This window comes from Girardinichthys multiradiatus, chromosome 4, assembly GCF_021462225.1.
Source record: "Girardinichthys multiradiatus isolate DD_20200921_A chromosome 4, DD_fGirMul_XY1, whole genome shotgun sequence".
Lineage (NCBI taxonomy): Eukaryota > Metazoa > Chordata > Actinopteri > Cyprinodontiformes > Goodeidae > Girardinichthys > Girardinichthys multiradiatus.
In genome coordinates, this window is record NC_061797.1 from 10,403,430 (window position 1) to 10,418,727 (window position 15,298).

Here is a 15,298-nt window from a genome sequence, read left to right on the forward strand (position 1 = left end):
ATAGATAATAAAGTGCTTGCTAAAATTGGTTAAAACTAATGTAAATAATTAAACCATAAGATTTAAGAAAAAGCTATAAGACTGAATAGATGCATCTTTAATTATTTTAAAAACATCCAAACTCTCAGCTACCCTTGGGTCTTCAGGGAGGCTTTTTCACACCTGCCGACCATAGAGGAACATTAAGTTGTCAACCATTTACAAGGTAAACACAAAGCTAATTAACATCGATGTAGAGCTCATAGGCGCAAACAGACAAAAAGATGAGTTGTTCATACTCTTTGAACTCTGCTTCAAATAGAAACTACTGCAAAATCAAATGCGGTATAGAATATTTCAATATTTCAAGTAGAAACTGAAGCAGAGAACAGTGAATAAAGAACAAGTGCCCCTGGCAACTTATTTACCTGTCAGTTAGAAAGAGAATGTAGGAATGACACCAAACACAATTAAACCATGTTCTGGTGGTGAGTTGGAAAGCCATCTGGATTTGCAAACTGCTGTCCTCATTTACAAGCTGACTACTATTAGCAGTACTTGTTAACAGCACTGAACAAACACATTCACTGACAAAGATTTAATGAGATACAAACTATCAGATGTGCACATAAACAGTTTATTTCTGCAGGTATCACCACATTTTAAATGCTCATATCTGATTTTGAAATCGGGCTGGTGAGAAATCTTTGATTTTCATACACTCCAGATGTGACCATTTTACCAACTGGAAACTTGAAGTGTTTGGTTTTCGGAGAAAACAAAATGCAGAATAAAACACACAATAAATCACAAATATATCGTCATCTCAATTAGTGTGTACAGTATTTACATTGCAAAGGACTGTCTGGAGTGCATTATATTCCTATTATAAGCAGGAAGGATAAGAGTTGGAGGCCAGATAACACCTTGGACATCAGCAGGGATTGGCAGGGAGAGATCTGTGCTATCTCTCCACCACCAAGAGATGTACTGGGGTTAAAAGAGTGATACATCTATGACTGGTGGTCCCCAGCTGATGACCCAGTTATGCCCAGGAAGGTGTCCAGAGGAACACACTTGCTCATGGCACCAGTGGAGATGCGTTGGGCAGTAATGCCCAGCAGGCAGGTCGCAGCTTGTATTTTTAAGTAATACAAGTGTAAGGAACTTGTATTTTAAATGCTAATGGAATATTTAGCCTGTTAGACAGGGTCTTATGGCAGCAGATGCGCACACCGGACACAGATGACATTGCCCAAATTTCTAAAGGTCACAAATTGATGGAAGCACTGATGAGAAGGAGAGGAATGAAGAAGACAGGCATATAAAGCAAAATATATCATCATCGCAATATTTACCAATATTATCATCACAAAGTTTTCCAATGGACATTATTTCTTCTCCTTACGATCATCAAAAAACAAGCCAATCAAAATCCCACTAAAATGAAACAATAAGACACTGTTGTGTTACTATTGCTGCTGTTGTATTTTGCAAAGCAACATATAAAAGAAATGTATTCATCTAAGTTTTTACAAATATCTGAACATGTTACTAATGTTGACATTTAAAAAGCAGCAAGAGTATAATTTACTGGAAATAGACAGAAATGCATTCATTTCAGGAAGGTTATTTACACCAACTCTATTTATACTTTTTTGTATCTAAGTGGATTAAGGGTTAAATCAGAGCCATGTTTTGTAAAGCCAATAATGTTTTTATTCCCAGGTTAATCTGGGTTTTTTACCTTTGGAAAAACAAAAACACAAAGAAGTGGTAAATTTTCTGATGTATTTGTCTGTCCTTTGTTTGGCAGATTAAACACCTTGTCTTGTTTTCTCAGCCGTCCCCAACGCCAGACCCCAAGAAACACACACATTCTCTTATCTGTGTAGATGGGTATTGAAAGTGCTGACCTTTGCTGTCAGAATGTCTTCTTTATGACTCTTCTCTGAATTGATCCAGAGGATTATGCTGTAGTCAGAATATTCATACTAATTTACAGGTTTTCATTGACAGTCAAATAAAAATAAATTACTTCCTGAAATATGTAGAAGTACAAACCGTGCCTTCTATATTTGCCTATAAATAAATTAAATTCAAAAATACTTTATTAATCCTGAAGGGAAATTGATTGTTGTTGTAACTCATATTATACAAGTTTTAATCAAAGAACTATTGTAGATGCTGATAGTTGTGGGCAGGAAGGATCTCATGTAGTGGTCTGTCTTACAGCAGATCTGAAGAAGCCTCTGACTGAAGACACACTGTTGTTGTAGGACAGTCTGATGAAGAGGATGCTCAGGGTTCTCCATAATGTTCTTCATTTTATGAAGAATCTGTCTTTCCACAATGACCTCCAGAGGTTCCAGAGGAGTCCCCAGAACAGAGCCAGCCTTCTTTATCAGCTTGTTGAGCTTTTTTAAGTCCCTGGCTCTGATGCTGCTTCCCCAGCAGATGATGGCAGAAGAGATCACACTCTCCACAACAGACTTATAGAAGATATGCAGCATCTTGCTGCAAACACCAAAGGACCTAAGCTTCCTCAAGAAGTACAGTCTGCTCTGTCCCTTCTTGTAGATGGCTTCACAGTTGCATCTCCACTCCAGTCTGTTGTTCAGGTGAACACCGAGGTATTTATACTCCTCCACCACCTCCACTTCTTCTCCCATGATAGAAATAGTGTTTAACTTATTCCTGTTTCTCTTAAAATCTACAATCGTCTCCTTTGTTTTAATCACGTTGAAGATGAGATGATTGTTTCCACACAATGCCACAAAGCTGTCCACCACCTTCCTGTACTCAGCTTCTTGTCCATCTCTGATCCACCCCACGACTGCAGAATCATCCGAGTATTTCTGGAAATGACAGGAGTCTGTCTTGTACTGGAAGTCTGAGGTGTACAGAGTGAAACGGAATGGTGAGAGTACAGTCCCCTGTGGTGCTCCTGTGCTGCTGACTACCTGGTTAGACTCACAACCCTTCAGTCTCACAAACTGTGGTCTGATTGTCAGGTAGTCTTTGATCCAGGAGATTGTTGAGGCCTCCACCTGAGTCTTCTGGAGTTTCTGACAAAGCAAATCAGGTTGGATTGTATTAAATGCACTTGAGAAATCAAAGAACATGATCCTCACAGTGCTGCTGGCTTTGTCCAGATGACAGTGAGTTTGTTGAAGCAGGTGTTTGATGGCATCTAATATTTATCAACTTTCAACACGTATATTATCAAATGGTTATCAGGGTTTAATATTCAGTGGATCGGCTGTTCCAATTAAGACTTTTATGTCATAGATACAGGTCCACATTGTCAATAAAATCAATAACATCGACAAATTGTATGGGTTGCAAGAGCTGCCCCGAGTGTGGCTATTATGTTGGGTGATGGACTCAGCACAAAACGCTCCAAGATAAAAAAGCAACTATGATGTCTTAAACTCATAATGGGAGTGTTTTTTATTTAATTTAAAAAGAACAACAAAGGTTTAATGGCTATTATGCAGAAAAATAGTTTTATTTAATTATTTATTATTTACATTTCATTTGCTTGTTTAGATTAAATAACGTTTTATTCAGAGGATCTGCTGTATTTTGCTAATTGTCACTTATACATTTCAGCAACATAAATAATAAGCCTTAAGTGCGCGACCATGTGCAGAGGCTATAGTCCTCGGTGCAGCTGTCCTGGATTTCAGTCCCAGACCCGGCAACGTTTGCCGAATGTCTCCCCCTCTCTTTGCCCCTCTTTCCCGTCTACCTGCCATCGCAAAAATGAAAAATAAACCCCTCTAGTGCTGCAAAAACAATATTAAAAAAAAACCTTAAATAATAAACCTTCATTTCTTGTTGCAAAAACTGAAGCTCTTTTGAATAAATTCCCAAACAACTGATATCTAAACTTAAAAAGATTAGGAACACAACTTTTAACAAAAATAATATTCAGGCGTGTCCTGGATGGAGTGGAAACAGCTGTTACTTTTCTCTCTCTCCCGGTAGCGGAGCGTCCTGCAGGTAAACAGCAATGACAATCCTGCTCTAGTCTTTCCCACCTTTAGTTGTTTTATTGTGCCTTTTTCACTCTTCTTGATAAAAGCTTAGTGTATTTTGCACCTGGGTCCTAATAAAGCATCAAACATCCAAGAATTATCCCTACTAACTGATAAAATGTACCTATGATCTTGGAAATAAAATGTTAAATGTTTCCACTTACCCCCTGCAATGTTTTCATGTACCACTAGGGGTACAAGTGCATTTTCTGGGATTCAGCTGACAAAATCATTGAAAGTAGACCAACAAAAGAGATCGGGATTTCAATTTGGTCAGGGACTCTGAGTAGGATCATAAAAGAATGCCCAAATCAGGAGCACCAGTCCAAGTATCCAGTTGAAGAACAAATATTAGGGAAAACTCCTAGCTCTTGTAAGGTACCTTTTAAAATGTAAGTCAAAAAGTTGAGGCAAACCAATTGAATGAGCATGTGTTTAAAAAAACTGTAAGATTTGCCAGTTTTGCATGATGTATTGTTCTTGCACTATGCAAATGTTTAGATTATGTTTTTATTTTTTCAGCATGCCAAGTTTTATGAGAACACGATTAAATGTACTGTTAGACCTGAAAGCGCAATACGATCAAATGTAAAGCACATGGTACTAGTGAAGGCTTCCCAAATATAGTCAGATATTTTTAGTGTTTCAGTGTGTCAGAATTTTGGCCATCTATGCGTATTTCATGAGCACCATAAGCAGCAATGCATATGACCTATAACTGGGTACGGGACTTCCCGCCAGCTAATGCAGGTGGGAAGAATGGTATAACGCAGAGACAATATACCCAGAACATGCCCTGCTGCAGTTGCAGAGCTGTTGTAATCTCAACATAAGGTCTAGGGTTGTCAAAGGGAAAATATATTGCAGTGACTGATGTTTCCACAGTTAAAGAAATTGTATTATTTCCTGTGCAGCTTTTTAAAGTGGCACGGCATAAGTTATCAGCTATGAAAGGTTTGTCCTTGGTCGCTTCTGTAAACGTAGCAGCACTGAACTGTGTCTACTGCTGCAGATTTAGTGAGTAATTTATACAACAAACTCAATAATGTAAACAGTCAGATCAAAGTTTTGAACTCTTTTATGTCCTCATCAAAATGCAGCTCATGAGTGAAGCAACTTCTTGGTGCAACAGATCTTACTGCAGCTGAAAGTACGTTAGGGTGCTAATAGCTCTGTTCTACAGGGGAAAGAGATCATTCTTTTATACCAAATGATACATTTAGCTTTGGCAAATTACTGATTATCATTTCAAGTGCAATAAAAAAAAAATTAAAACTATATATGTCATTTTGGGCAACATATTTTGAAAGAGCTTGTCTCAGAAAGATTGTGTTTGGTCACAATCTCATCCTGTCGAGGCAGGACTTTACATGTTCGCTTTAATTGCCTTCAGACACTCTGGTTTCTCCCACAGTACATAAACATGCCGTAGGTTAATTAGTGGGTGTAGACTGACCTGGGTTGTGACTGTGCACAGGGATGGTTGTGTCTCTGTGATAGGCAAGGAGTCTCTCCACTGGGTATACAAGGCTTTGCAAAAGTATTTATACCCTTTGATCTTGTTCATCTGTTTTGCCATGTATATACCACAAACTTCATTATATTTTATGAGGATTTTAAGTGATTGACATGTAATAGACAAAGTAGTACATAATTGTAAAGTGAAAGGAGAACGATGCATGGTTTTAAAAGTACATGTATTACTGAATGTGAGGACAATGCAACCTATAGCTGTAAGACGTCCAATTTAGCCATTTTGTCGGGTTTGGATGCAGAAAATGAAGGTGATGTGGCAGTTCAAGAACTCTTCTTGATATCTCAGCAACTTTGCCCTTTTCCACTGTAAAAAACTGTCTGTAAAAAGCTGCCTCCTTTACTCTGATACCTGTAAATAAAGTCCAGTCCAACAAACTGTAAAATGTAGTTCAAAGGTCAAATCTGGCCTTTATGGGAGAGTGGCAAAAAGAGACATTGTTGAAACAATGCCATAAGAGCCCTTTTTGCAGTTTACCATGAGCCATGTAGGAGACAGCAATATAACCTTTTGGTCCAAGTAACCAAGTAACACTGCACTTAACCCTAATCACAGCGTCTGCATGATGAAAGATGGTGGTAGCAGCATTATGCTGCAGGAATGTTTTTCATTAAGTGGAAACAGGGAAGCTGATCAAAGTTAATGGGAAGCTGAATGGAGCTAAATCTTGGAGGAAAACCCGTCCTGCAGGAGACTTCATAGTGCGGCAGAGCATCAACTTCCAGCAAGACAACGACTCTAAACATTCATCCAAACATGCTATAGAATCGTTTACATCTAACCATATTCATGCGTTAGACAGGCCTAGTCAAACTCTAGACCCAAATTCAATTGAGAATTTGTGGCAGTATCTCAAAATTGATGGTCACAGGTGCTTTCCTTCCAGTCTAAGATTAAGCTATTTTGCTGTGTGAATACATTTCCAAGTGTTCTGCATCTAGTATCCAGCTGTCTGATTACGCTTACAGGACAAAATGGCAAAAATGGATTAATACATGTTTTTGTTTTCTTTTGTATCTCTCATACTTTGTTTCATTTATCCAATTTTAAGTATGAGATTTTTTATACCGCATTTTTTTTATATTGAGACCCTAAAATCAACTTGATACCCATAGAAATTGACTCCTGGTGGTTTGTAAAATTTTTGCATATACTTACTGAAAGCCATTTACAATGAAGAAATACATTTGTACAGTCTGTCACCCAGAGGCGAGTAATGTCAAATACCCTATCCGCATGCCTACAGTTTTCAAACCAGTTTGATCCGTTAAAGTCCTGTATTTCCTATCAGCATTTTCTTCCATGCAGCGAACCAGTTTCTCCTCTATTTGGTGCACAGAGACGGATGTTAGAGTCACCTAATTAGCGCTGAAAAGGTTAATCAGTTTATACAAGCATGGATGCTTAATAGCTTGTTGAATAGTTATTGCCTCAGGGGCTTTAAGTAGCGTTTGATTTTGTGAATTAATGGAATGGATCAGGGGACATGATGTTGTTACTGAGATTGTGAGGTGTTAATTAAAATAACAGCAAGCTGGTCAGATGGAAGGAGAGTGTTTACAATGCAGCATTTAGCTACAGCCACAGCTTTACTCTGCAGTGAGATTGTCAAAATTGCTGCTTGCAGCCTGTAGCAAATAAAACAGTGCACATATACATGGTTGTCTTTGTGCAGGTGTTATGTAATACCTAAAGGATCAACTTCAGCTGGCTTTGATTGTGTTGAAACTAGCTCACTCAGTGAAAAGTATGTTTACAATGTAAATGCACATATAACCCTTAAACTAATAGTCTGTGATCAAATTAAAAGCACAGCACAATCTCAAGTATTTTCTTTCAAAACCTTTGCTGTTTAACACAAGGTTTGATTCTTATCTTTGAGTTAAGGAGAGTAGTTCACAGCTGGTTTGGATTTTTCAGACACAAAACCAAGACTGATAGCAAATCGAATCTCAATCCCAGCATTCTGCACAATGTGTGCTCCATGATCCCAGTGCTGCTCACTCAGATCAGCAACTTTCAACCAGGCTCCATTATGTTTCTGGTTATCTCTGTAACTTGGCATTAGGAAACCAGTTTTTATTCATCACGTGGCAGATATTAGTTCTTTAAAAGCTTAAGCTTTAGTAGAGTGTTATAAGCATCGGTGGTTCCTGCATGAACGGCACCCTGGGCTAGCTCCTCCTTCTCCCACCTAACACACATTTAAAGCTTGCCTCTGTAGGAATATTACCTGTTTATTTATACAACACAATGAATGAAGAAATCCGGAAATTTGAGACTAGAAAACTGTGGCATATTGACATTAAAATTACATAGTAACCTTGTAATAAAAAAAGAGCTTTGAAATTGTTTTAGGTTTTCAAATATGAAGGGGGAACCCAGCCCCAAACTGACTGAATTTGCGAATAAACAATAGAATAATTATTTGGAACACACCCACAAAATAACAATGTTTCTTTTTTGAGTGCCTACGGTGTCCCTATGGCCATGCCACCCTGTGGCAAAATCCACATCACCCATATCAAAAATAGCTACTGGTTTTGAGGTAAATATAATGGGTGCTCAATTCCCTCAACAGTCTTGGGCTTTGATTATGTTTTATGCTAATGCATTACGAGAGATTCCAAGGGTCCAATGAAAATTTAAAAGCTCCACTCTCCTTTGCACCATCAGAATTTTATTGTTACAGTTATAAATTGTTTTTAAAATAATCTATTACACAAGTAATCAGTATTCTGGCTGTTGCTTTGAAGGCAAGCGCCCTGTGGGCTACAGCTGGCAGGGCTGGCTGGACGTTTGGGATGTGTCGCTCAGCCCAGCTTGTGAAGAAGGCTAAATGTCACAGCTTCAGCTGGCCTGATGCTGGTGTCTTCACGCCTCCCTGTGTGCCCCAAGACATTTGGATTCTCTGGCTATAGCCCTGGAACAGACAGCACCATTTGCATTCATTGCTGGACACAACAGGGAATTAACAGGGAATAAATGCTTTGCAGAGGGGTATTTATTAGTTCAATGGTGCATCTGTGGTTTAATTCATACAGGTTTCTCTGGTTATTCTTTTCGTTTGCTCTCATTTCAAATCCTTCTTTACTCAATGTTACTCAATCCTGCATCCTATTTTATCCGTAATATTTAACTATTATATATTTATTAAAAACCATAACAAATACTTCAGTAAATATTATTGACTTCACTTGCACTTTACATGTTGCCTGCTTCAATTCAACATTTGTTCTAAATTGATGGCCTCATGCAGGCTCATCTTAGGTAAATTATGGCAGCCTGTGTGGCAAAGCCTTTGGTGTGTAAGCCTAAAAGCTAACCTGGAGTTGGCTGAGTGAAAATCACTGCTTGAAACTATTGCATGCTTACTTCCTGACAGATTACAACGTGGTGACAAAATGCAGTTAAAAGATGCAAATATCAGTGAAACATCTGAAGAGAATTAAAATCTGTCAATCTGTGATACACCAATATTTGTGGCTCGCACTGAAGATGACTTTTTGTGACAGGATGGAAAATGGAGTAATCTGGTTCCTGTCAGTTTGTCACAACATTTCTGGTTTGGTGAGCTCACATGTTTAAGATTAAATATGCTGCTGATAAGCTGAAGAATTATGCTGCAGAATAAATAGGTAGGGACTGCATACATTTTTGTGTTTCTGCACTTTAACTCAGATAGGATTATAAAAACATGATAATAGCCATCAACTAATAATGATCATTTACACCATGTGGTTATGTAGGTTTTGTGATTATATTTGTAGTTTTTACTTTTGCTCACTCTTTATATTAAAAATCTGTCAAGAATATGTCAAAGATGTTTCCTGGCTGTGGGTGGCTTGGCGGTAGAGCGCGCGACCCATATACAGAGACCTCAGTCCTCAACCCAGCTGTTCCAGGTTCAAGTTCCCACCTTGGTGACCTAGGGTGCATGTCTTCCCCCTCTCTTTACCTCACTTCCTGTCTGCCTAAAAATAACAAAAATAAAAGCCACTTGTGAAATAAAGAAAATAAATACATAAATAAATTCTAAAAAAGATGTTTCATTGCCAAAAATAATTCACCAACATTTACAGCAATACGCCTACAAGATTGTCGAGAACTACATAGAAGACATCGGGTTATTTACTTTTCAGTTTGTCGCTACCATCATTATAGGAATGAGAGAGAAATGTCCATGTTTTCAGTCAGATGTTTAAAAATGTATTTAAACTGTTTTGTCTATTACCTTGCAAGAATATTCATACCCCGTAAACCTTTTTTAAATTCTGTCAAATTAAAAATACAAACTTAAGTTTATTTTGCTGGGATGTAGTGTGATAGACCAACACAAAGTAGAACCTTATTGTGAAGTAGAAGAAAAAGTAGAAGAAAAATCTTAAAGGTTTGCATTAGTATTTTTGTCCCCATACTCTGATATGCTTAAATAAAATCACTGGCAATAGATTTCCTTCAGAAGTCATGTTACTAGTGAATAGCTTGCATAGAGAAACTGAGAAAGGGGCACCAGTATGTAGAGCAGTGGAGGTGGGTGGGATAAAATCTCACTACTAAAGTTTACACACGATGCATGGGCAGCTTTAGAATGTGGTAAAAGTCTTATCTGTCTTATTAAATAAAATATTATCAGCCTCAAATCTTTCTAAAGTCTATTTGTCTGAAGGGTAAATTCTCTTTTTCATGGTGCCTTAATTGCATGAAGGGAATGAGAGGGATATATTATCAAAATGTATTTATTTTCGGAATCAAAGTTGCAAACTGAATTGCATTTAGTCACAAAAGAGCCAATAATTAAACTATAAGTAATTATGGTAGTATAATCATTAATTAACTAACAAGACATAAACATGTAGCATGAAATATACCTACTTAAAGTTAATTTTCAAAGGGTTGGAGGATGAACGTCCAGATTTGCTTTAGCTCATAAAGAAATTAACTTTATCAAATGGTCTCTCTCTTTCTCTGGAAAAGTAAACTCATGGTTTAGGTGTAAAACGTGGATTTCTAAATACCTACTGGGGCGAAAGGTTTAGAAAAATTCATGAGGGGGTTTGGTCATACAGTGTGTTTTGTACAGCCACACGGCAAGCACAACACACCACACACAAACGGATTTCACTCACAAACATTCAGATTTCAGACGGGAAATCTTGCAAACCCTCTTGAGATCAAAGTTCATAGTAATTACCCTCCATGTTTCCTTCACCTCGCATAGGATTATCTTAAGATCATCATGATGATCGGGGCATGTTGGAAGGGGAAGATTGGGTCAAAAATCGGCATAAAAATCCTGCCGTGTGAACCAGGCATTAGGTTCTGTTCCAGGTTCTGTCAAGTCTCTCTGCCAGAGAGGATCTGCAACCGTGGCTCAAAGCCCAGTGAGTTCCTCTTGCAGGATTTTAGGACTGAATCGCAAGTTATCCACAAAACTATCTTGCTGAAAGATTTTGGGACGAATTCGCTTAATAAAACAACTCAACTGAATTTCAAACAGGTGGATCAAACTTCTTTGTTAACTTGCTTAGGCAGGGTTCTTGTTTGGTGTGTGTGTCAGAGATGCTGGCTCTTCATGGCTTCTCTTCATCATTACTGTTCATCACTCTGACTCAGCTCTCCTAAGCGCACAGAAGGCTGTTGTTTAATAGGAAAAATAGGTTCTACTATTTTTTCAAAATCCAGTGTTTACTTTTCCAGTGGACAGAGAATTCCTAACATGCCGGGTAAGAACATCACCTTCTGGAACAGCATATTCCTTCATAGCCTAAAAACCCTAAAGTATTCTCAGGAGTGGAAAAATGCAAAGGCAGAATCATAGGGAATTACTTTTGGACATGTATTCACATAGATTTATTTTTATTTTTTGTTTTGTTTTATTGAGTTTTCTTTAAGTTAACAAGAAGTGAAGGAACGTACAGCAGAACATAAGAAAATTAGTCAATGCCTCATGCATTAACCTATTCAAAATCCCCATCCAACCCATCCTTCCACAGAAGATGAGAAGCCCTGGGAAAAAGAAGAAAGAATGATGACTACCATATTTAGGGGACATAGCTGTGAATGAGGAGAATACTCCACTGTTGCATAGGTTGTCAAGAGTCTTGAGGCCTTTGGAGGACCACACTCACAAGGCAGAGTCTAGGCGGTAGGGACTAAATAGATGGGTGGTTAAATATAGGATCCTGAGTTGAAACTCTGTGTGAGCCATAATGCTTTTGGAACGGGAGCCAATTTTTTATAGCATACAATTCAATTTTAAACATTATATCATTAGCATCATCATTTGGGTCAATCTAATGTCACCTACAGACTTTTTCAACAATCTTGGTCAGAACTGGGACTGCAAGATATTAGGAAAACCTGCGATATGCACTAATATTGGTGAATGTCTGGATAACAATGTGGCCGTGATAACTAATGAAACAATTAAAAAGTGTCACTACCTTTCTGCTTTGGGTTCTTAGCAAACATGTATCCCAGATAATGACTAATCCATTTAGCTACTGTTAAGAAAAACCTAATTCATTATTTCTATTTCAACAGCAAGGTTTATTGAAAAAGTTGCTTCTGGCCAGCGTCTGCTGTTTTTGTATTGAAACAATATAGTTGTACTTTTTCAATGGCTTGTCCATCATATGACCCCTTTAGTTTCTAAAACGGTTTATGCTGCATTAAACAACAATGGACACCAAATATATCACAGGCACAGAGAGTCTGCATGGTATTTATGTAACTAGCTAACATATATGGCAGTCCAGACAGTTTTCCGTGATATGCATATTGCGTACAGTGATATTGCAATAACAATGCATTTTTGATATATTGTACAGCCTTTGTCAGAACAGTAAGGTGTTTACATCTTTGCATGAATGGGTACATGCAGTATTTTAGTGAAACAGACGACATGCAGAGTACAACTGGACAAGTCAAGACCAAGCAATACAGCAGGGGCAGTCAGGAGAGCATTAATCAAAGAAACAGCAGAGGACCATGGTTACTCTAGAAAATGGAGATGGCAACATCAAGCTGTGGGTCGGCATTCTTTAACAGGGACAGGGAAGCTGCTCAGAGTTGATTGGAAGATTGGTGGAGCTAAAAACAGCTCAATCATGGAAGAAACCGGCACGACCCTTGAACATACAGCCAGAGCTACAATAGAATAGTTTAGAACAGAGCGTAGTCAAAGTCCAGACCTAAATTAAACGGAGAATCTGTGGCAAGAATTGAAAATGACCTTTCACAGATGTTCTGTATACAATCTGACTGAGGTATTTTGCAGAGAAGAATGGGTAAAAAGTCAGTCAGTTAGTATCTAACACTTCTTCCATAATGGGTCTTGGGGAAGCTGGTGCCTGTCCCCAGCAGTCTATGGGCAGGAGGTGGGGTACAACCTGGATGGATCGCCAGTCCATTGCAGGGCAACACAGACACACACAGGACAAACAACCATGCACACACTCATTCACATCTAAGGGCAATGTAGAGACCAATTAACCTAACAGTCATGTTTTTGGACTGTGGGAGGAAGCCCACAGCATGCACACTTGCATGGGGAGAACATGCAAACTTCATGCAGAAAGACCCTGGGAGTTGAACCTAGGACCTTCTTGCTGCAAGGCAACAGAGCTACCAACTGTGCCACCGTGCAGCCTGGGTAAAAAAGTTTTGTCTTAAAATTCTAGATGTGCAAAGCTGGTAGAGACATACCCAATGCAGATGTGATTGCAGCAAAAGTTTGTTCTACAAAGTATCCATTCAGAGGGTAAACACAAATGCCACACTTTTCAGATATGTATTTATAAAACATGTATTAAACCATGTAATGTTTTCCATTTCCCAAATCTGCTCTACTTTGTGTTGGTTAGTCACAAAGAAAATTCCAAATAAACCATAAAGTTTAAATTTGTAGTGTACTGAAATGTGAAAAGGAGCATGAATATTTTTGCAAGACACAGTATACATATTTTAAAAAGATTTGAAAGTCCAAAGAGAAGCATATTTAAAAGAGAGTAGTTTTAGTGGTATGATGGAAAATGGAAAAAAATCCAAAACAGCTTTATAAATTAGAAAGTGTCAAAATGAAACCAAAGCAAACCATGCACACAAAGGGAAAGCTTGTTATGAATCTCAGTGCCTTATGGTTCACTGTATCTAAGGGGGTGCAGGCGTTTTGAAGAAGCCTGCCTATAGATATCGAAAAGAATCAGCACTCACATTAAAGGGGCAGCAACAAGTTTCTTGAACACTGGAGATTAGGATTATGTTCAGTTAAAATTGTTTACTTTGTTTTCTTGGGCTTTTTGCAAACAACAGGCAGGAGCATTCAGGGTTGAAATTTGCTTTTGGTTAATGCTTGAATTATTTCATCAGAGTAGCCCTCTCATCTTTTATTACTGGTTCTGGTTTAACTGAATTAAGGATGACGTTTTGTAACACAGCCAGTTTAATTGGCAAATTTGCATCAAATTCATATTCCTTAAAAAGGGTTTTCCACTTTGCTTCTTTTGTTTAAAGTGTCAGAGTCACTCTTGGATAAGCCAGCAATGCAGACATCATGTATAAATGTAGAGGAAAAATTTTTGTTTTATGCTTAAACTAGGAGAAAGTGCTGTACACACACACACTTACTCTCTCTCACACACACGCACAGAAATATAAAGTCTCTTGTTTGTCTCTGATGCCTCACAAACCAAAGCAGCAAACACACAGCATCATTTTTTTGGAGTCTTTTTTTATACCTCAAAGATCTGACTTATTTGCTTCATTGTCAGTGATTTACATTACGAGAGGTTCATATTACAGTAACATGTATTCCACTTGTGTGAGTGTGTGCCGCACTATCAGCAACAGTTCGGAACAGCAAAACAGCTGCTGATTTGTAAACACAGCCTCTTTAATGCGAACCTTCAAGGAAAATGTTACCTGCCCAACACATACAGCCAGGTACACACAAACTTCAGACAAATAGAATATGCAGGGAAAGTCCCGATGTGCTCACAACAACCTCCTGCATGAGATGTACAGATTAGCATGTGTGTGTGTGTGTCGCTGTTACTCCTCACCTTGTCTCAGTGTGTGTGACACCCCCTCCTCCGCTCCACTTCTTTCTGCTACGCTGTCCTTCATTTATGTTCACCTTCTTCATAGCAACACTGCTCATATCATTCCTCTTTGCATGTGTGTGTGTTTGTGGGGGAACATGTGTGCGCAGGTATACCGGAGGCAGGCGTCAACCAGGCTGGCAGCGTTGGAGGAGGCTGTGGAGGGGAGGACAGCTTCTCACCAGAGGGAGATCTTTCACCTGCAGAAGCTGCTGAGAGAAAGACAGGAGGCTGAGGAAAAACTGCTGCAGTCCAAACGGTAGGAGGGGTGTGAGGAGAAGAGAGAGAGAGAGAGAGAGAGAGAGAGAGGAGGGAGGAAGGACAGCAGGGAAGGGAGGAGGATATTGAGATAATGTATGAATGAGCGGAGGGGACATGATGAGATTAAAGACAACCTTGTGTACGCATGAAGACCAATGTGTAAAAAAACATTCACTACATTTTACAATCTAATTAGCTCAATAAAGCTACTTTAGTATCCACATCATGATAAAAAAATATAAAGGATTTTCTGGAAGATTCTTTAAGAACAGGGTCACAGTTAAACATACAGTTCCACTTTTAGACCAGAGTCTTGAGGTGAAACGTTTTAACTGTTGTACAAAAGAAGTACATTTAAAATGTAATAATTAATATTT

The 15,298-nt window shown here is 38.5% G+C and overlaps 1 protein-coding gene and 1 long non-coding RNA gene across 5 annotated transcripts in view; one reads left to right on the forward strand and one right to left on the reverse strand.

Annotated features, from left to right (window-relative positions):
* The window catches only part of cep89 (centrosomal protein 89), an 88,425-nt gene that overhangs the window by 54,403 nt on the left and 18,724 nt on the right, over positions 1–15,298 (forward strand). For all 4 annotated transcript variants that reach the window (XM_047364014.1, XM_047364016.1, XM_047364015.1 and 1 more), the window contains one exon: positions 14,771–14,919. In XM_047364014.1, coding sequence (XP_047219970.1) covers positions 14,771–14,919 — 149 coding nt within the window. The remainder of the gene's footprint in view (positions 1–14,770; positions 14,920–15,298) is intronic.
* Positions 8,229–14,775, reverse strand: LOC124867531. The gene is made up of 3 exons (XR_007038085.1): positions 14,622–14,775; positions 9,344–9,530; positions 8,229–8,479 (listed from the first exon to the last, which is right to left on the reverse strand). It is a non-coding gene; the product is annotated as an uncharacterized LOC124867531 (long non-coding RNA).